This window comes from Esox lucius, chromosome 6 (assembly GCF_011004845.1).
Source record: "Esox lucius isolate fEsoLuc1 chromosome 6, fEsoLuc1.pri, whole genome shotgun sequence".
Taxonomy (NCBI): domain Eukaryota; kingdom Metazoa; phylum Chordata; class Actinopteri; order Esociformes; family Esocidae; genus Esox; species Esox lucius.
This window is the reverse complement of record NC_047574.1, coordinates 15,975,785-15,997,024: the sequence shown is the minus strand read 5'-3', so window position 1 is coordinate 15,997,024 and position 21,240 is coordinate 15,975,785. Positions and strand designations below refer to the sequence as shown.

The following is a 21,240-nucleotide window of genomic DNA, read 5'->3' as shown; positions in this document are numbered from 1 at the left end:
GGCTATCCAGAAAGGGCAATGAATGCCTTTATACCAAAATATTAACCATTAGCTTTAACTTTTTGATTATAGGAGAACATTTCTTTTTTTCATTTTCATCCTTTTGCAAGCACACAAAGGTTTTTCAGTTTTTCAACACTTTTGAAAAATACGATAATATTCAGATTAAAAAATGAGACTGGGTATTAACACCTATTTTGGTTTTTACAACACTTCCTTTGTATCAAATTACTTACATTGTTAAACATGCGCTGGAGAGCGATAATTCAAAATAAGGATAGGCCAGGTTTCTATATGGGTGACGTTGGCAGAAACGAAAACCCAAAATTAAGAATGTGGAAGGGAGATTAAATTTAGGGCTGGAAGAGGTAATCGGGTTACATTAAAAGCTGTGAATGTGTTGCTCACATGCCGCTAATCCAGTCTGCCCAATAGCGATTTTGATGTTCCACTCTCCCCTGGCAAATTATGTTAAACACTTGTGAATTTCATGGAAGATAGTGTCCAACTAAATTGAAAATGATATTCATTAAAATGACTTGGCATTTCATCATAGTATGTAGCCTAGGCCTATGACTCTCACATTGCAATGTCAAATCGGCAGTGTGCTATGAGCTCGTGACGATTCGCTGACGTGAAATCAGCCGCACCACCCGGGAGAGAGAAGCTGCGAGGGAGCGAAAGGGCTGGGAGCAGGTCATACTCTCTCGCTTTTTTATCGAATGTGAAGGGAGGCAAGTCCTGCGGAAAAACTAGCTAAATTCCACCGAAAGGCCTACTAGGAGAGGTATCCAAGCACTCAGAAATGGAGGTTCCAACCTTGGGACATAGTCTAACCAGCCCGATGAGTCCGTGTGAGGGCATGATCAAGAACCTCAACTTGGACGCGATACATGTATGCGAGCGAGAGGGTAAGGGCAAAATAATCTTTATCTGTGATCGTCATAACATAGACGTTGGAATTCCATGGATCACTCCCATACACCTGTTTAATTCAGTGTACGTTAGAGGATTAATTTCCGTTGGCTAAAGAAAGATATGACACAAGCTACTGGGCTCTATTCCTCCATAGTATTGCCAGCATGTCTAAATATGGGTCCAAATGGTGGAAAAGGTTTCTGTTAAGGCCCCCTATTTTATTATAAAAATGTAATAATACGGGTAGGTTTACAGTTGATCTGGTTTGGACAGCGACTGGTGCTTTGCTGCGTGCGCGGAATATCTGAGCACATCGATGCACAGACTCGTCACGTTACCTATTGATGCAGGCTACTTAAACATCAAAACGAAATAGTCCGTTATTTTAACATGATGGAACCCGACATATAAAGAAAATGCTAGGAAAGAAATCGGTCTGAACGGTGGGGTTTCACTGTTTCAGCACCAAGGACCTGGACAGCAGCAACCAATCGCTTTTACACAGGTTAGGCTATAATTATTAGGCTAGCCTCCGATTATGTTATTCGTGCGTACTCGTGCGGCTATACACTAAGCTTGACATTACAAATAGTATACATGTAACTAAACTGTAGCAGTATTAAGTCAGAAACCACATAGCCTACACAAGCCCTATACAAAGATAGGTTTGAAATACATAATTTAACAGCCTTGGACTAAGAAAAGCTCTTTGATGATTCAGCTGCTTTTTGAAAAAGCTATTTTGGTATGCGACAGAGGAATCGCTGTGCAATGGTTTAATATTCATGTCTTTTCAGCCGCATGCATTTTTTTTATTGTAGCTTTATGTGACAAAACTATTTGACTATTAGATTGCAAATACAGGATATAGCCTAGGACCTAGGTTACCACTAGGTCAATAGGTTATGTGAATAATTTGAAACATAAATATTTTGAGTTACACAGTTTTGAGTTACACATGCAAATGGAAACAAGCTGTTGCTATGTCTAGCCTAATTTTCTTGAAGTATAACCTACATTGCTGATTTAAATGGAAAAAAATAGCAAGTCATCATCACATGGGAGACTGTCTGGGCTCAAAGATGGCTGCACCTAGAATTGCCTGAAATGAATGTCCACACCCTTGACTATTGTTATTCCGATAATTTTATAAAAGAGCCAGAGATACAACATACATTTCAATGAAATTTATTTGTTCCGTTATGTACTATGCTTTGAATGATAATATGACAATATTAGAACTATTAGCTGCATCCACTGAAATAATAAATACATGTTTTTAGAAAGATGTAGGTGGACGTGCATAATAAACTATGCTTCATTATGCCTGAGGGAACTTTGTGCTTTTGTGCATAGGTCAAGTTGTTTAGTCCGGCCTATCAGTCAATCGTTGTTTTCATCAGATCACCCAAGCAGGGCAGTTAAACCATGCCAACCTAGTGCCCTCATAGTATCACTGGTTAATTCTCTCATCTGATGGGTCGGGTACCCATCATTTAATGTATAGGGTTACAGTTTTTATCCTCTTATGACTCTGGCCTGATTTTAAAGCTATAATTTTAGTAAGGGTACAGGCTGAAATCTTGAATGGCCGTTGCTATTGGTGCCAGCTCAATGCTTTGTACTGGGCTTGTATTGGCCCATTTGCAGCATACAAGCACTCCTATTGGTCAGGCAGTCCTCTGTAAATAGTGGCAAAGTGTCCTTGAGCTCCATGCTGTTGACAGTACAACAGGACAGAAATCTCATGTCATTATTTTTCAGATCCTGAGAGTAAATTAAATATATATATAGTTATAATGCACATTTTAATTTGCTTTGGTGATGCTTCATGCTTACAGGATCATCTGTGTGGATGTTTGGGTTGAGCGTCTTTGTTGTATGTATTCACACCCCAGATGCATTCCAGGATTTCAGGCCACTGGTAGTAAAAGTGGCACTGTCTAGCCAAAACCGGTCTCATAAAAACGATGTACTATGTTACTAAGACAGTTTTCAAAATATAACCTTGTTTCCAAAAAACGTGGGGCGCTGCGTATAATGTGAATAAAAACAGAATGCAATGATGTTGAAAACGGGGATGTACGTACATAACCAGACCAAAATGGGAGGTGTTACAAAACAACACAAAGGTTGCTGCATCTTTATAGGAGCAATGAGCACCATTTTTGCATTGTAATATCAAGAGTAATTATCTGCATTCATAGTGGAATGATTGTGCATCAGAAATGTTGTGTGTCATATTATTTTGGGTGCATACAAAAACTCATTAATGTTTGAGGAAGGATCAGCACAATAAGGTCGGTATAAAACAACTGCGACATTGTGATTGAGAGCTTGTTTAGTTAAACTTCATAGCATCTTGAATGTATTGTTGAGTTTATTAATTAATGTTAGTACCAATAGTAAACTACAGAGAGGTATTTTATGACAACCTGATCCAGACTCTAAAGGACCTCAAAGATTCATATTACACCATGAAAACAATGAAAAAGCATACAGCCAAGACAAAGCTGGAGTGGCTTTGGGACTGTGAATGTCCTTGTGTGGCCTAGCCAAAGCCCATACTTAAACACCATGGAACGTGTGTGGAGAGTCCTGAAGAAGGCATGACATGATGAATTAACCAAACAGACCGGAGCCAGAGCTTGAGTGCAGTGGAGCTGGAATAGAGCATGCTTAATTTGGTTACAGCACAAAGTTAAATGTTCCTTCACCTTTTCATCACCTTTCTGTAAGTCGGCTAAACGCACGGAAAGGCCCCCTCAGGTACTGATGAGTGAGAGTACAGTCTCTCAGATACTCTAGCCTGTGCTTTGGGCAGCCAAACCTCAGCAGCCAACTCAGCTCAGAATGATGTGACTAGCAGCTGCACCCACACGCACACCCTCCCATATATTGAGGGATAGGACAGCTCATTGTCCCAAAGAGACAGTGACCAGATACCTAGGTGGAGTATACATTTTATAATACATTTACCAGGCTGATTTAAAAATAAATAATTAAATAACAAAATATAAAAGCACTAGATAATTATCCAGTAAATCTAAATCTTGACAACAGAACATAATCAACAATTTAACATTTGATTTAGGACAAAAACAATGTGTATATGTATTACACTCACCTAAAGGATTATTAGGAACACCTGTTCAATTTCTCATTAATGCAATTATCTAATCAACCAATCACATGGCAGTTGCTTCAATGCATTTAGGGGTGTGGTCCTGGTCAAGACAATCTCCTGAACTCCAAACTGAATGTCAGAATGGGAAAGAAAGGTGATTTAAGCAATTTTGAGCGTGGCATGGTTGTTGGTGCCAGACGGGCCGGTCTGAGTATTTCACAATCTGCTCAGTTACTGGGATTTTCATGCATAACCATTTCTAGGGTTTACAAAGAATGGTGTGAAAAGGGAAAAACATCCAGTATCCGGCAGTCCTGTGGGTGAAAATGCCTTGTTGATGCTAGAGGTCAGAGGAGAATGGGCCGACTGATTCAAGTTGATAGAAGAGCAACTTTGAATGAAATAACCACTCGTTACAACCGAGGTATGCAGCAAAGCATTTGTGAAGCCACAACATGCACAACCTTGAAGTGGATTGGCCTACAACAGCAGAAGACCCCACTGGGTACCACTCATCTCCACTACAAATAGGAAAAAGAGGCTACAATTTGCACGAGCTCACCAAAATTGCACAGTTGAAGACTGGAAGAATGTTGCCTGGTCTGATGAGTCTCGATTTCTGTTGAGACATTCAGATGGTAGAGTCAGAATTTGGCGTAAACAGAATGAGAACATGGATCCATCCTGCCTTGTTACCACTGTGCAGGCTAGTGGTGGTGGTGTAATGGTGTGGGGGATGTTTACTTGGCACACTTTAGGCCCCTTAGTGCCAATTGGGCATCGCATAAATGCCACGGCCTACCTGAGCATTGTTTCTGACCATGTCCATCCCTTTATGACCACCATGTACCCATCCTCTGATGGCTACTTCCAGCAGGATAATGCACCATGTCACAAAGCTCGAATCATTTCAAATTGGCTTCTTGAACATGACAATGAGTACACTGTACTGAAATGGCCCCCACAGTCACCAGATCTCAACCCAATAGAGCATCTTTGGGATGTGGTGGAACGAGAGCTTCGTGCCCTGGATGTGCATCCCACAAATCTCCATCAACTGCAAGATGCTATCCTATCAATATGGGCCAACATTTCTAAAGAATGCTTTCAGCACCTTGTTGAATCAATGCCACGTAGAATTAAGGCAGTTCTGAAGGCGAAAGGGGGTCAAACACAGTATTAGTATGGGGTTCCTAATAATCCTTTAGGTGAGTGTATAACCAAATGTAAACAAATGAAAATCAGGCATGGATATCCATTATTTTGTGTGAAAAAGCTCAAAAACAATGCAGCGCCTTTTGGGATTCCATTTCGCTAACTAATTCAAACTAATTGCTAGCAGAGCTGTGTTGGTGCAGACCCGCTCGGAGGGGCCATCGGAGGGTGTAATTAGTCCCTACACTCTTGCTCATTTTTGACACCTCACCTTTGGGACACTTGAGCCAATGGAGGGGGGGCGCGCATGGACGGGCAAATGGAGGGCCAAGGGTGTAGTGGATGACAGAGGTGTTAATTTGGCTTCTCCGTAACAGTCCAACTTAGTAAAATAGTGATTCGACTTTTAATGCCACTCAAATTGAGTTGCGGCTAGGGCAGGTGCCTTCTAGTCCTGAGGGCCCAGCTAGATTTTGTCTATCCTTAGACCAACAAAGAAAAATTCTGATTAGATAGTATTTTCTCTTTGCATAAACCCTTCTCATTCCAACACAAACTGAAGAAGTTGAATAGGAAGACCGTAAAAAATACAAAAAACACAAAATGTTAATGTAAAAAAGTACATATAGATATGTATAAATCTTTAGGCCTCTTTGACCATAGGCTCATCATAGAGTGTGCATGAAGAAAGACACCTGCGACGGACAGTGTTGAAAAATGTATTGAATGAGATGCAAATTTCTTGCTGAACTACAGTATAACAGTTGTTTCGTATGAAATTGTTCACATTTCATTAATTTCTAACCTGTGGCAGATGTCACGCAATTTATTCCAATTATGGAAATGGAGCATTCAAAATAAATATGTACCACCTGGGCTAAATAAATCTATGTTAGGGACACACCCAGCTCGTTACATTGTCTTTGTCTTAGACATTGTCTTCTGCCATTAGAATTCAATGTTAAAAAGAGTTTGTAATGCTGTTATTCAGGCAAACATTGATAGCATAAGGCAGGCTTATCAAGCCTGTTTCAATGCAATACCTCTTTTTCAGGTTAATCAGTGTGCATTATTTCAGCAGAGGAGTTAAGTCATGGTTCTGGCCCTGTGGATCAGGTTGTGTGTGATGCGGGGTGTTCACAGGGGAGACAGCCGTCTAGCATCTGGTTGGGGTTTTACTTTGTGCTCTGAGAATGGCCTGTATTTGGTACTCTCAATTCCGAGTTTACTGCGTTCCCAGGTTGTCTAGAGTTACTTGTAACAGCTTGGTTGGGAAAATCTGGGCCAACAACGGAAGGATTTCAGGCATCATCCTGAATGCCATTGCCAGCTGTTGTGGAAGGGGCTTAACTTGTTACATACTACAGCTCCAGGAGCACTGAACTGCAGGCAACCCATTGCTTATTGCCCATGGGTGGTATTTGTCTCAGGGTTTGGGTGGTAGGCATGAAAATAAATGTCTGATCTCTGCAAGTTAATGCACAATATAGTTGATGCGTCCTGTCTTCAGTGTGCATTATTTTAGCTGAAGAGCAATTAAGTCAGGATCCTGGCCCTGTGGATCGGGTTAATGTAAGTTGGTCTTACAGTAACCGATATGAAGGCGGTTGGTTTAAATCCACTTTCAATTTCATTCATATGCAGTATCATAGACTGATGACAATACAAGTCAGTTTAAGACAGGTTTGGTTGTCTCTTGGCGTTTTATAAGCTAGGCTACACATTTTCAAGGTATACATTTTTTTGGGATGATCTTTTTGTAAAATCATCCCAATTTTCTTTTATTAAAACCACAATAGCATAATTGCATTTATGGCTCATTAGAGCTGCTGTATAGCTTCTAAACTATTTTTTACATCTCAGCTTGTGTTCTGTCTGTTTGTCTGTCTACCTATCTTTCTATCTGTATATATGTTATCTATAAATTGCATAAATGATCAGGGTGCTGGAGTGGCCTTTCCACATCTGAGCGGTATATAAATTATATTATTTTTGTATTATGCCTATTCTAAATTAAGGTTAAACATGATGTAAGTTAGGCTATAACATATCGTCTAGGTTTAACAAGCAAAGGTTGTACTGTACTTGGACTTGCGATTGATTACGGTATGCGCATTCTGCGAGGGAGAGTGAGGGCGGGGCACAGGGGTGGGGCCGTTGATTTCGCGGCTTTAGGGCTTTACTTCCTTCTCGCTACTGCGCATAACTACTGCGCAGAACTGGTCCCAAGATCGCTATCTGCGCAGACGCAAGTCCAAGATGTCAGCGCCGTATCAGGACACTGGTGGCTTCATTTTTCACCAATGGAAAAGAGCGAAAGGGCGTCGTCCATTATATATACAGTCTATGGTTTGGGATCATTGTCATGCTGAAAGACCCAGCCACGTTTCAACTTCAATGCCCTTGCTGATGGAAGGAGGTTTTCACTCAAAATCTCATGATACATGGTCCCATTCATTCTTTCCTTTACACGGATCAGTCGTCCTGGTCCCTTTGCAGAAAAACAGCCCCAAAGCATGATGTTTCCACCCCCATGCTTCACAGTAAGAATGGTGTTCTTTGGATGCAACTCAGCATTCTTTCTCCTCCAAACACGACAAGTTGAGTTTTTACCAAAAAGTTCTATTTTGGTTTCATCTGACCATATGACATTCTCCGTATCCTCTTCTGGACCATCCAAATGCTCTCTAGCAAACCTCAGACAGGCCTGGACATGTACTGGCTTAAGGAGGGGGACATGTCTGGCACTGCAGGATTTGAGTCCCTGGCGGCGTAGTGTGTTATTGATGGTAGCCTTTGTTACTTTGGTCCCAGCTCTCTGCAGGTCATTCACTAGGTCCCCCTGTGTGGTTCTGGGATTTTTGCTCACCGTTCTTGTGATAATTTTGACCCCATGGGGTGAAATCTTGCATGGAGCCCCGGATTGAGGGAGATTATCAGTGGTCTTGTATGTCTTCCATTTTCTTATAATTGCTCCCACAGTTGATTTCTTCACATCAAGCTGCTTACCTATTGCAGATTCAGTCTTCCCAGCCTGGTGCAGGTCTACAATTTTGTTTCTGGTGTCCTTTGACAGCTCTTTGGTCTTGGCCATAGTGGAGTTTGGAGTGTGACTGTTTGAGGTTGTGGACAGGTGTCTTTTATACTGATAACAAGTTCAAACAGGTGCCATTTATACAGGTAATGAGTGGAGGACAGAGGAGCCTCTTCAAGAAGAAGTAACAGGTCTGTGAGAGCCAGAAATCTTGCTTGTTTGTAGGTGACCAAATACTTATTTTACAGAGGAATTTACCAATTAATTCATTAAATGTGATTTTCTGGATTTCTTTTTCTCATTTTGTCTCTCCTATTTGAAGTGTACCTATGATGAAAAGTACAGGCCTTTCTCATCTTTTTAAGTGGGAGAACTTGCACAATTGGTGGCTGACTAAATACTTTTTTGCCCCACTGTATGTGCCTTTTCTTCACACCATGCAAATATGACCATTTCTGAAAATCACTGGTGGAAATGGGCAATCAACATGTCCTGTTTCTAAGTGGACAACAGTATCTAGGATTCATAGTGATGTCCAGTACATCTTGTATTGAGAAATCATCAGAAGCTGTGGTTGTTTTGTTAACTCTAAAAGACTACCTGGCTAGCAAGATTTTGAGAATCTGTAAAAACTAATTCGCCCCCATTTTCAAAAGCTTACCTTCGAGGATGGATACATGGCTCAAAACAAACTGTAGTCTTTACAAAGCCTGAAAAAAGTAGTCAACCTGACTATCTTGCAATGCTGCGGCCAATATATGGTCATATTTTTCATTGGCTATTGGAGGGTGTCAGGCTTAATGAATCCCGAGATTTTCACTATTTTCCAGGGGGGCAAATTAACCTGTCTGTAATATTCGGGGGTTCTTCATTGCTGCTATCTCAGCATTTCAGTTGCACATGCTGCCTGGCACCTTCAATTTGCTTTTATTGCACATTTAGAATTGCCATTTGCACTTGCCTTCATTGCACATTTATACATCCCACCTATAACATACATTGTTCTTAATGGTTTCACTTGTATATTTTCTGCATTATTCTTTTTGCACTTGTGGTTAGATGCTAACTGCATTTCGTTTTACTGTCTTTGTAATTGTACAGTGACAATAAAGTTTAATCTAATCTATCAAATTGTCTTGACACTCCCGTCCTTGTTCCCGCAAAATATATGCCCCTGGATTGAGCAATCTAGGAAACAGAAAATAATTTGCATCACTCCAACAAGAATAATGCTGCAAAGCAAGCCAGCTGGCTGTTACTTCATTCTATTTGCACTGTTATTTTTCAAACTGACTGTGTTCATTCGATTTATTCAAGTTGCTACTTAGAATAGGCAGTAAGCCAGACACTGTTTCCTTACTAAAAGAAAAAGTCCCAAAACAAATCTTGCATTGCTACCCAAGCCAGCTGGTTGTTCGTTCCTTTTGAATGGTTGTTGTTCAAAACGACTGGTCGTTCATTCGATTCATTCAGTTGCTATGGGCGTTGGGAAGTCAGCCAGTCACTGATGACAGCGGTAGCACTGTCCTTGGTCATACATTCAGCACATCACCTGGCTCGTCATGAATACAGCTTCTCACAATAAACTGTAACCTACATGCAAGACCATTTTATATATAAGAGGAATTAATGTAATCATTATACTGATGATTTATTTCAATCTATAATTTTATGACTGGACTATGCTACGCAAGCTGGTCTCCTTGCCTTTGTAACATTCAAACAAAAAATAAGAGTCAGTACACATCTGGTTAGTTGTATCTTATTTATACAACCCCATAAATCAAAAAGTTGGGATGCTGTGTAAAATTTAAAGAAAAACAGAATGCAATGTGCAAATCATTTAAACCCTATATTCAATAGAAAATAGTACAAAGACAACATATCAAATGTTGAAACTAAGACATTTTATTGTTTCTTGAAAAATACATGCCCACTTTAAATTTGATGCCAGCAACATGTTTCAAAAAAGCTGGGACAGTGGGAACAAAAGACTGGAAAAGTTGTGTATTACTAAAAGAAAAACTTGGTGGAATGTCTTACAACTAATTAGGTTAGTTGGCAATAGGTCAGTTCAGGTATAAAAAGAGCATCCCAGAGAGGATGAGTCTTTCAGAAGTAAAGATGGCAAGGGTTTCACCACTTTGTTTAAGACTGTGCAGGCAAATAGTACAACAATTTAAGAATCACGTTTCTCAACATAAAATTGCAAAGTGTTTGGGGATCTCATCATCTACATTACGTATTATCAATAAAAGATTCAGAGAATCTGACCATAGGCTTGAAATCTCTGTATGTAAGGGACAAGGCCGAAAACCAATATTGGATGGCTGCGATCTTCGGGCCGTCAGGTGGCAGTGCATTAAAAACAGACATGATTCTGTAGTGGACATCACTGCATTAAAAACAGACATGATTCTGTAGTGGACATTACTGCATGGGTTCAGGAACACTGTCTGTGAAAATAGTACATCGCTGCATCCACAAATACAAGTTAAAACACAACCATGCAAAGAAGAAAACATATATAAACAAGATCCAGAAACGCCGCCGTCTTCTCTGGGCCTGAGCACTTTTAAGATGGCCTGAGGCAAAGTTCAAAACTGTCCTGTGGTCTGACGAATCAAAAGTTATTTATGGGAATCATGGACGCCGTGTCCTCCAGGCGAAAGGGAAGAGGGACCATCTGGCTTGTCATCAGCGCACAATTCAAAAGCATCCATGATGGTATGGGGGTGCATTAATGCACATGGAATGGGTGACTTGCACATCTGTGAAGGCACCATTAACGCTGAACAATATATACAGGTTTTGGAGCAACATATGCTGCAATCAAGACAATGTGTCTCCTCAGTTCCCAAATGTTTATAGAGTATTGTTAAAAGAATAGGTGATGCAACACTGTGCTAAACATTCCCATGTTCTAACTTTTTTGTCGCTGGCTTTAAATTCTAAATAGGCATGTATTTTTCAAAAAACAATAACATTTCTCAGTTTCAAGATTTGATATGTGGTCTTTGTACTATTTTCAATTAAATATGGGGATAAATGATTTGCACATAATTGCATTCTGTTTGTATTTGCATTTTACAAGGTGCCCCAACAATTGAAAAATAAATCCACATGACACGATCCAGAATATTTTTTATTGATCCTTGTTTTCCATCTTTTCTTGTTGTAAACATAATTGAAACATTGATTTATGGAAACATTTTCCTACTTTATCCCCCTGGGGCCCATGAATACTTTTCATCGTGAACATTTTTATAGGGCGGGAAATCAGACCAAATTTTGGGTATTACTAAATTCCAGCATCAGAACTCATGTCCCTTGATATAATTTCTATGGGGGACTGCTTTTTCCATTGTTTATTGAGTCCTGTGCGTTACAGTGGAATTCCACATTCTTGCATTTTGTTAATGTATTTACAGCGTACACAGAAAACACATTGTTACCATGCCAAGTAGCAGTGGTTTAGTGTGTAGTGGGCCCTACTCAGGCTCAAGTTACAAAGCTCTCATTCACTCTCTTGGTTTGATGTTGTGTGAGAAGAAGACATAGTGCATGCATGTACATTTGTGTTCATGTGACATTACCTATTCAATAACACAGAAGGAGAGAACAAAAAGGTGTCTTGCTACGTATTTAGTGAGGACATTCACTGTGTATTATGTTGGTTTAAGTAGTCATGAGTCTTGTATCTTTACTAAACGCTCTTAAATATGACTGATTTTTCACTCTTCTTGCTTTAAATATTTGTTCTCAGTTCATAACATATCCTTAACACGTAATGTCCAGTGACAAGTCCACTATTACGGTCCATAAGTCTGTGTCAGTTGCCCAAGTCATTTGTCATCCTGAAGCATCATTGTGACCCCATTTTGGAGGAGTTTATTTCATTGATCTGTTTGCTGCTCTTTAAAATATTTTTCTTAACTCTCTGAGGAATTCAAGATGTACATTGCTGGGTTAAACGCTAGAAGTGGGTGGGCAGGCTTGTTGTTGGAACGTCTACTATAGTTCTGTGATCACTTCATGCATATTTATGAAATACACTCACCTGAGCTGTCAAGGAAAAGTACTGAATATTGCCAAGAGATTCTACCAACTGGGTCTCCAATCGACTCTCCCTTAATAAACATAATAATAATAATAATACGTATGTTTTTTTTTTTCATATCCAAGGCGTTGACCTTGTTATCCCAACCTGGTTATCCAACATTAGCATTGAATCACTAGCAATTGTCATCTTATCCAGACTACTTAGATTTTATTTGTGTGATGAAAGAAAAAGGTCTCTGATGGAAAAATACAGCAGGGCTTTAACAAATCTATGTTGGATTGAATCACAATAATCCACAGATTTTTAAATATTGAATATCATCAGAGGGGATTCCAGTGTTGCTGTGACAACAGACACATGGTGGCGCGCTCCCCTGCTTCATAATAAATTCTCCATAGAAGATTGTGGCAGAGCTTGAATTGAATTGCTCTCTGTTGGGGTCTGGAGAGCCCTGTCTGATGTACAGTATCTGCAACAAGAGAAAAGTCAGTTAAGTCAAAGATGAAATATTGTGGAGAAACGTATCTTTTCATTAAGCCTAAGAAATCCCTTTGTCCCTGTGCCATAGGTAACAAATCCCAGGAGAGTGGCATCTTAGAAATGGAGGAGCTTCCTGTCCCTCAAAATATCAAGATTAGCAACATTACATGTGATTCCTTCAAGATTTGCTGGGACACGGAGCCTCGTGTCAAGGAGCGGATCACTCACTACTTCATTGACCTAAACAAGAAAGAGAACAAGAACTCCAACAAGTTCAAACACAAGGTAACTTTTTAGCACCCTCAACACAGCATAATTTAGGCTACTTCAAAAGAATAGCTCACACTTTTTAATTGTGTTATACAATCAATCATTCGAAACAATAATGCAAGTTGTCTAATTTGAGCTAAAACATCAGGACAGGGCAATACGTGTAACAGGATAACCATTTACCAGTGCTCAGAACTCCCACACATTCTCTAGCACCTGGTAACCCCCTGTACTCGGCTAGTAGACTTAGCTCTGAGCCGTAATGATATCACACAGCGCCTACAGAGTAATTGCATGAAATGACTTATTTTCAGACATTAATCTAAAGGATCTAACACAAGATCTTACAAATCTTTTTCATCAGCATTAATCATCATTTTTCTACCCATGAATTGTGTTAATCGAGACCACTATGTAGGGATTTTATCACAGTATGCAGGTACAATGTCATGCATTAAGGTACTGCTATTGTCAACATGTATCTGTAATATTACAGGTCATGAAGGCTCAGTTAGTCTCCAAATGAGGAAGTTTAGTACTTGGCTCCATAGCATGCAATGTTATAAATATAATTTGAGCCGATGGGGTCTTGTACGTGTCCTGTACACTTCCTTCAGATGTCCTTTTTCATGTACAAATTAATATGTAACAAGCCATTTTTATTTCACTTGAACCCCTGTTGCAGTATTGGGTTTCGTTTAAGTGAGCAATAAGCTGGACGCTCCGCAGTAGGCGGTCTGTGATTGTTAGCTGGCAACGATACACTTAAAAATTCCCATCCAAAATAAGGGCAGAGACAGAAAGTACGCTCGGTCCAGTGTAGACGTGTTTATGCTTGTAATGGTTGAAATAGCCATGTGTTTCTATGTTGTTGTGTCAGAAAGAGATCACGGAGATGTGGACCCAGGGAGTTGGTGTGTAAAGGGTAGACGGACCAGTTGCCCTTGATCCCTGTTTAGAGGGAGATGACTTAAATGGGGCAGAGACTAATAACACAGGTTACCTGTCAGTCTCCAAGCACACCAACACTACAAGAATTTATAAGATAAGCATATCAAAAGTGAGGAGGCTAGGTCTGCCATTTATACAGCTCCGGAAAAACTGAAGAGACCACTGTGCCTTTTTCTTGCCTTTCCAAAAATGTTGAAAAGGTTTTGAGTGAGGAATGGAAGCGGTCAATTTGCAGTGGTCTCAAAACCTTACTTTTCAACTTTTTTTGGAAAGGAAGAGGTGCAGTGGTCTCTTAATTTTTTATGGAGCTGTAAGTCCTGTAGGATCATGAAGATGCACATATGTGAACTCAGTATTTTTTTTCCCCTATGATTATGTCAGTTGTGTAGCTGAACAATGAATAATGTTTTTGTGTAGAGTTTGTCGAGTTGTAGGTTTTGTGTATGTTCTGTGTAAGCTCTCTCTGTGTCCCTGTCCAGGATGTCCCCACTAAGCTTGTGGCAAAAGCAGTGCCTCTGCCTATGACAGTGAGGGGTCACTGGTTCCTTAGCCCGCGAACAGAGTACACTGTAGCCGTCCAGACCGCCTCCAAGCAAAGTGATGGAGATTACGCTGTGTCAGAGTGGAGTGAGATTATTGAGTTTACCACCGCTGGTAAGGCAGGAGACAAAAAATGACTTCATTCATTAAAAACAAAACATATCCCTATCTCAAAATCCAGATTCTGTATTCTCTATATTTGGTCTATGGCTAATCCTAACCTGTTTTCAGATTATTCCACGGTGCATCTAACCCAGCTCCTGGAGAAGGCTGAGGTCATCTCTGGCAGGATGCTGCCCTTCTCTGTGTTTTACAGAAACCAGAACAAAGAGTACTTTGACCAGGCCAGGTGAAAGTGCATGCAAACTTGTATAATATGGCAGATTCACATAATACACTGTATATAGAGCTGCTAATGACCCATTTGTTGAAGATCAGGGTTTGGCAAAATGTTTGGCTCAAGGCCCAACTCTTTCATGTTGTCCAGTTCTTAGTGCTTCTGACCCTGGCAAACATATGCCAGTCAGCATGTATTTTAATCAGGCCCAATTAGCTTTATCACACTTTATCCCTATCTGCCCCATGTTTCCAACACGTCTCATCAGTTTAATAAAACACAATTACAATGACCTATTCTAAAGGTTTTGAATTGAATCCGTGGGTCATAGTTTAATAAAATATTTTTTGAAATGCTCAAATGTCATAGATTTAGAATGTTTAGGCTGTAATACCTTCCTCAACAGGAAGGTATTATTGCAAATAAGGGTTGACAGAAGTCAGAATAGTTAACCAAATCCATTCAAAAACTGTAACATTGGCTTACAATAAGTACCACAGTACCACTGTGCCATTCTCCTGAATGGCACAGTGCAGCACAGTTTTTTCACAGTGTTCTGAAGTTGTAATCCCGGTCATGGCAAACCAACAATGCCCAGGAGTTTTGCATAGGGTGGTGTGAATGGCCTCATCACTGTTAGCGGTTGGTGGCAGGTTTATTGAGCTCTGCCGACCCCTTGTGGAAAGACATTTTTAATTCCCATGAAGAATTATCTCCTCTATGACTGCATGAGTTGGACCAAAGCCTGCCTAATCTATTATTTTCTTATTAGGAGATGAGAACAATTTCTGTTCCCTAGTTTCTCTTGTTTTAATTTATGGGAGGTGTTCTGTTCCATGGTGAAAAACTATGTACAGAGACAGCTCCATCTGCTGGAGAATACATACAACGACAGTAAAGTTAGACCATTTCTATGATGACTGGAATAAGGCCTAAATGTTATGATTTAGGCATCATTCCAGTCATTCTACAAATGATCTAATCATATTTTAAGAACCAATTTATTCATGCCAACAATTTAAGTCTTTGGACTTCAATTTAGACGGTTTAGCCTCATAGGAGATCTGAATTCCAATGTATACCCAAAAAGCATTGCTATTTCTAATGTTGGCAATCACAGATCTTGCCAAATGCAATCCAAATGCAGTCTGTCTGCCTGTCTGTATGCTTATTTAGTTTTTAAGCTAAACCCCGTTTCCAGAAAAGTTAGGACGCTGTGTAAAATGCTAATAAAAACTGACTGCAATGATGTGCAAATAACTTATCCCTATATTTAATTGAAAATAGTACAAAGACAACATGTCAAATGTTGAAACTGAGAAATATTATTGTTTTTGAAAAAAATAACCATTTTGAATTTGATGCCAGCAACACATTTCCAAAATGTTGGGACAGGGGCATATTTACCACTGTTTTGCATCACCTCCTCTTGTAATAATACTCTGTAAGCGTTTGGAAACTGAAGAGACCAATTGCTGCAGTTTTGAATGTGAAATGTATTTCCATTCTTGCCTGAAATAGTATTTCAGCACTCAACAGTTCGGGGTCTCCTTAGTCATATTTTTCGTTTCATAATGTGCCGAATATTTTCAAAGGGTGACAGGTCTGGACTGCAGGCAGGCCAGTTTAGCACCCGGTCTCTTTCAGAGCCATGCTGTTATAATATGTGCAGAATGTGGTTTGGCATTGTCTTGCTGAAATAAGCAAGGACTTCCCTGAAAAATGTGTTGTCTGGATGGCAGCATATGTATCTTCAAAACCTGTATATATTCTTCAGCATTAATGGTGCATTCACAGATGTGAATGTCACCCATGCCATGTGCACTAATGCACCCCCATACCATCATGGATACTGGCTATTGAACTGTGCGCTGATAAGAAGCCAGATGGTTCCCCTCCTCTTTAGCCCGGAGGACGCGGCATCCAAGATTCCCAAAAATAACTTCAAATTTTGATTAATCAGACCACAGGACAGTTTTCCACATTGACTCAGTCCATCTTAAATGAGCTTGAGCCAAGAGAAGGCAGCAGCGTTTCTGGATCTTGTTCATATATGGTTTCTTCTTTGCATGGTCGAGTGTTAACTTGCATTTGTGGATGCAGCGACGTACTGTGTTCACAGACAATGGTTTCCTGATGTGTTCCTGAGCCCATGCAGTGACGTCCACTACAGAATCATGTCTGTTTTTAATGCAGTGCTGCCTGAGGGCCTGAAGATCACAGTCATTCAATATGGGTTTTCGGCCTTGTCCCTTGCGTACACAGTTTCTCTGGATTCTCTCAATCTTTAAATTATAATACGTACCATAGATGATGAGATCCCCTTATTACACAGAGTCCCAACTTTTTGGGAAATGGGGTTGTAGTGTAAATAGTTTCCTATGTGGCCCCTTCATATTATTTATTAACGTTGTCAAGAGCCACATTGACAAGCTTTGATAGGATCCTGTTGCTACCCAAATCCCTGGTTGTACTAATGAGACTGTACTGTAATAATCTATATATATCCAATCTAAACACTCAAGACAGTTGTCCACGTCTCCTTTGTAGGGAGGTGCACGGGAACCGCATGATGCCAGCTATTAAGGACAACAGTGGAAGCCATGGCTCACCTATTAGCGGGAAGCTGGAGGGCATATACTTCAGCTGCAACACAGAGTTCAACACAGGCAAGCCTCCCCAGGACTCTCCCTACGGCCGCACGCGTTTCGAGATCAAAGCCGACATCCTGTTCAATCCCAAGACCAACCTCTACTTCGGGGACTTCTACTGCATGTACACCGCCTACCACTACGTCATCCTGGTTCTGGCCCCGCAGGGTTCGCCGGGAGATGACTTCTGTAAGGCAAGGCTTCCAGCGCTCGACATCACCAACAATCGCTTCCTGACATGCGTGGTGGACGAGGCGGCGGGCAACAGGGCGCCAGTATTTCGGCACGCTCAGGATGTGATTTTGGAGGTGATTTACACAGAGCCAGTGGACCTGGCGCTGGGCACGGTGGCGGAGATCAGCGGGCACCAGCTCATGAGCCTTTCTACCCTCAATGCCAAGAAGGACCCCAGCTGCAAGACCTGCAACATCAGCGTGGGACGTTAGTGGGAGACTGTTCACAGTCCATTGAATTCACAGCCGATTAGCATATATACACATAGAGAAACTCCATAGCCCTTTCCAGCTTCAAGGGAGCACCCTCCCTAAAGTGGAGAATTTTATTCAAACCTCCCGCCAACTCCATCAGGAGAGATACAATGCAACAGAGGGAGCTTAAATGTAACCCTGAAAAACCTTTGTCAACATCATCCTAAACCGCTAGCCAACACTGGCCAATTAACTCAATGAACCCTTTAAATTCTGTAATCAAACCTTGTTTCGGGCATGTGTTCACATGTATTCAGCTTTTTTCCTAAGTATTCTCCCCTTGTTATTTTTCAAATGTCTCGTTCTCCTTTGAAACTGTTCTAATGTTCTGTTGTTCACTTCAGCCCAGGAAGACGGATGGAGTTCCTGTTTTTACATTAGTTTGATTTCAGATCAAGGGTGACTCTTTACCTCCCTTTATTGGCAGAGACTGGAACAAATGTAGGGCTGCAGTGTTATCATTTTTATGCCAAAGGTAAAACAAATGGACATAACTTGCTGTAGAATAACAAAACCAATGCAACAGCCACTAAAACCCATTAACTCTGGATCAAGTAACCTTTAAGAGCACGATGCAGTATCTGCAGCATGACTTTGAAACTGAGTATGATAACTGTCAGAACCTCTACTATAGCTACCTTTCTGCAATGTAATGTTTTATTTATTGTAGTTATAAGAAAACCATAAACTGTGTTTTGCAACAAAAAATATTAAAAATATTTATTTTTTACTGATCTATAAAAAATATATAAACCAGAAGTGCACAATGTTAAAAGCTCTGATCATAGCAAATATTGGCATTTTTGAGTGAATCACTTTTTTTCAATGAAAGGGGGTAAAAATAGAATTGACGGCAGGAGTAACTTGCACTATGCCAACATTTACAAATGTCATTTTTTCTTTCAAGGTAATATAACTTAAATTGCCACAATTCATCATATCAAAAAGCAACTTTTACATATCATAGCACAATGTAGGACAAAAACATATATATATACACAAACCTACAGGATTGTCAGATTGTGCAATTGGATGACATATCCCCCTTGCCAAGACATTTAAAAGTGCAACCTTTTAATGTAGTAGACCAAGTAACTGTTATATCAACATAGTTTAGCTAGAATAAAATGCTAATTACAAAAAAGTGCCATGAAATAGCTCAGACTGTGGATGAAAGTGTTAAAAACATTGGTACCATCAAATATTATAGTTATATCAATTGCATAAAATATTATTTGTCATGAATCATAGTACTGAGACTGCACTCTTGAAGGTAAGAAATGACCTTCTAAAGGTCTCAGACAAAGGTTCCGCATCTGTCCAGTTGCTTCTTGATCTTAGTGTTGCTTTTGACACTATTGATCACTCCCTTCTCTTAGAGAGACTGGAGACCCATATTGGGCTACATGGACATGCCTGGTTACCAGCCTGGTTTAAATCTTATTAATCAAATGTATTTATAAAGCCCTTTTTACATCAAGAAAAGGACTGGTCACCCCTCTGAGCATTGGGTACTCTCTAGGTTTCTTCCTAAATTTCGGCCTTCTTAGGGAGTTTTTCCTAGCCACTGAAATTCAACACTAATGCTGTTTACTCCTTGGAGTTTAAGGCCGGGTGTTTTGTAAAAGCACTTTGTGACAACTGCTGATGTAAAAAGGGCTTTATATATACATTTGATTGATTGATTGATGAATAATGAACAACTTCTTATTGGACAGAAGTACCTTGATGTTGAAACTTGGATCATCTTGCATCACTCTCAACCAAAGTGAGAGTCAGTTATCAAAGTAATTTAAAGTGAAACACCATGTAATAAGCATGGCATGAAACATGACAGGAAATACTGGTAATCTCACTTGGAAAATCATTGTTCTGAAAAAAAATGTATTATGAGTCAGTAAAAAACTGTTTAAAAAAAAAGTTCCACTGTGAAGAAGTCTTAAACAGTCTTTGGTGTATCCTGTTTACTGATCCGGGCTTCCAGTAAGCAGAGTTTAGCTTTGAGGTTCTGTACTCGCAGTACATCTCTGCCATGGGCCCACGGTCCTCTTTTTGGGCATTGCTTTAAAGACGAGGAAGAGAAAAATGCTAACTTAATATTTAAGACAAACTGACGCTTTCATTACTGGTATAGTCCCTGTGTTGCCTTATTTAGATAACTTTGTACAGTGAATGTTGTAATCAAAACATTGTATTTTACTTTTAGAACTGCTACATGTACAAAAGATGTGTATAGTTCAGCGCAGATGTCTATCTCTCCGATGTCATTTTCTGTGTCGTATTAACGTGCATCACACTGTTGTATCATTTGGCTAATTTTGTGGATGTTTTCTTCACTTATTTTTCACAAGGCATTGGTAAACTATGAAAACCAAATGTTCCAGTTTATTAAAAGAAAATCTAAGAAAATGCAAACAAAATGTAGTGTCTTGTATAGAAGTTGCCCTCAAAGCCGTGTTCCTTCAGCTACTTCAGTAAATGTGACATAGGGTACGGTGTGAGCCAAACTCACAACAAGGCTTCACACCTTCCACACCCCAAATCAACCCCAAAGCACTACCAAAATTAGGACATATATACAGTGGATCTAAAAAGTCTACACACCCCTGTTAAAATGCCAGGTTCTTGTGATGTAAAAAAATTAGACAAAGAAAAATCATGTCAGAACTTTTCCACCTTTAATGTGACATATAAGGTGAACAATTCAATTGAAAAACAAACTAACATCTTTGAGGGGAATTTTTAAAAAAAATTGCCTGGTATTTGGAACTGTTCAGAATTCCCTCCACCCTGACTAAGGCCCCGGTTCCAGCTGAAGAAAAACAGCCCCAAAGCATGATGCTGCCACCACCATGCTTCATTGTGGGTATGGTGTTCTTTGGGTGATGTGTAGTGTTGTTTTTGCGCTAAAAATACCTTTTGGAATTGTGGCAAAAGGTTCAATCTTGGTCTCATCAGACCATAACACATTTTCCCATATGCTTTTGGGAGACTTGATGTTTTTTTTGCAAACTTCAGGGGCTTGGATGTTTTTCTTTATAAGAAAAGGCTTCCGACTTGCCACCCTACCCCATAGCCCATTCATATGAAGATTATTACAGCCAGTGCTTGCCAGAAATTCCTGCAGTTCCTTTAATGTTGCTGTAGGCATCTTGGAAGCCTCCCTGACCAGTTTTCTTTTCATAAATTTTGGAGGGACGTCCAGTTCTTTGGAAATTATTTTGTA

General features: G+C 40.0%; 1 protein-coding gene across 2 annotated transcripts; it reads left to right on the top strand.

Moving 5' to 3' along the window:
• The first annotated feature begins 547 nt into the window (after nucleotides 1-547).
• Nucleotides 548-19,400, top strand: LOC105010547 (phytanoyl-CoA hydroxylase-interacting protein-like). Of its 2 annotated transcripts, none has more exons than XM_010869891.4 (5): nucleotides 548-911; nucleotides 12,866-13,062; nucleotides 14,478-14,652; nucleotides 14,770-14,887; nucleotides 17,426-19,400. In XM_010869891.4, exons 1-5 carry the CDS (start codon nucleotides 806-808, stop codon nucleotides 17,970-17,972), a joined length of 1,143 nt encoding a protein of 380 aa, XP_010868193.1. In that variant the 5' UTR covers nucleotides 548-805; the 3' UTR covers nucleotides 17,973-19,400. The 2 variants fall into 2 exon arrangements, with proteins under 2 accessions (XP_010868193.1, XP_019902622.1); XM_020047063.3 differs by lacking the exon at nucleotides 548-911 and adding an exon at nucleotides 1,298-1,423.
• The last annotated feature ends 1,840 nt before the right edge of the window (nucleotides 19,401-21,240 follow it).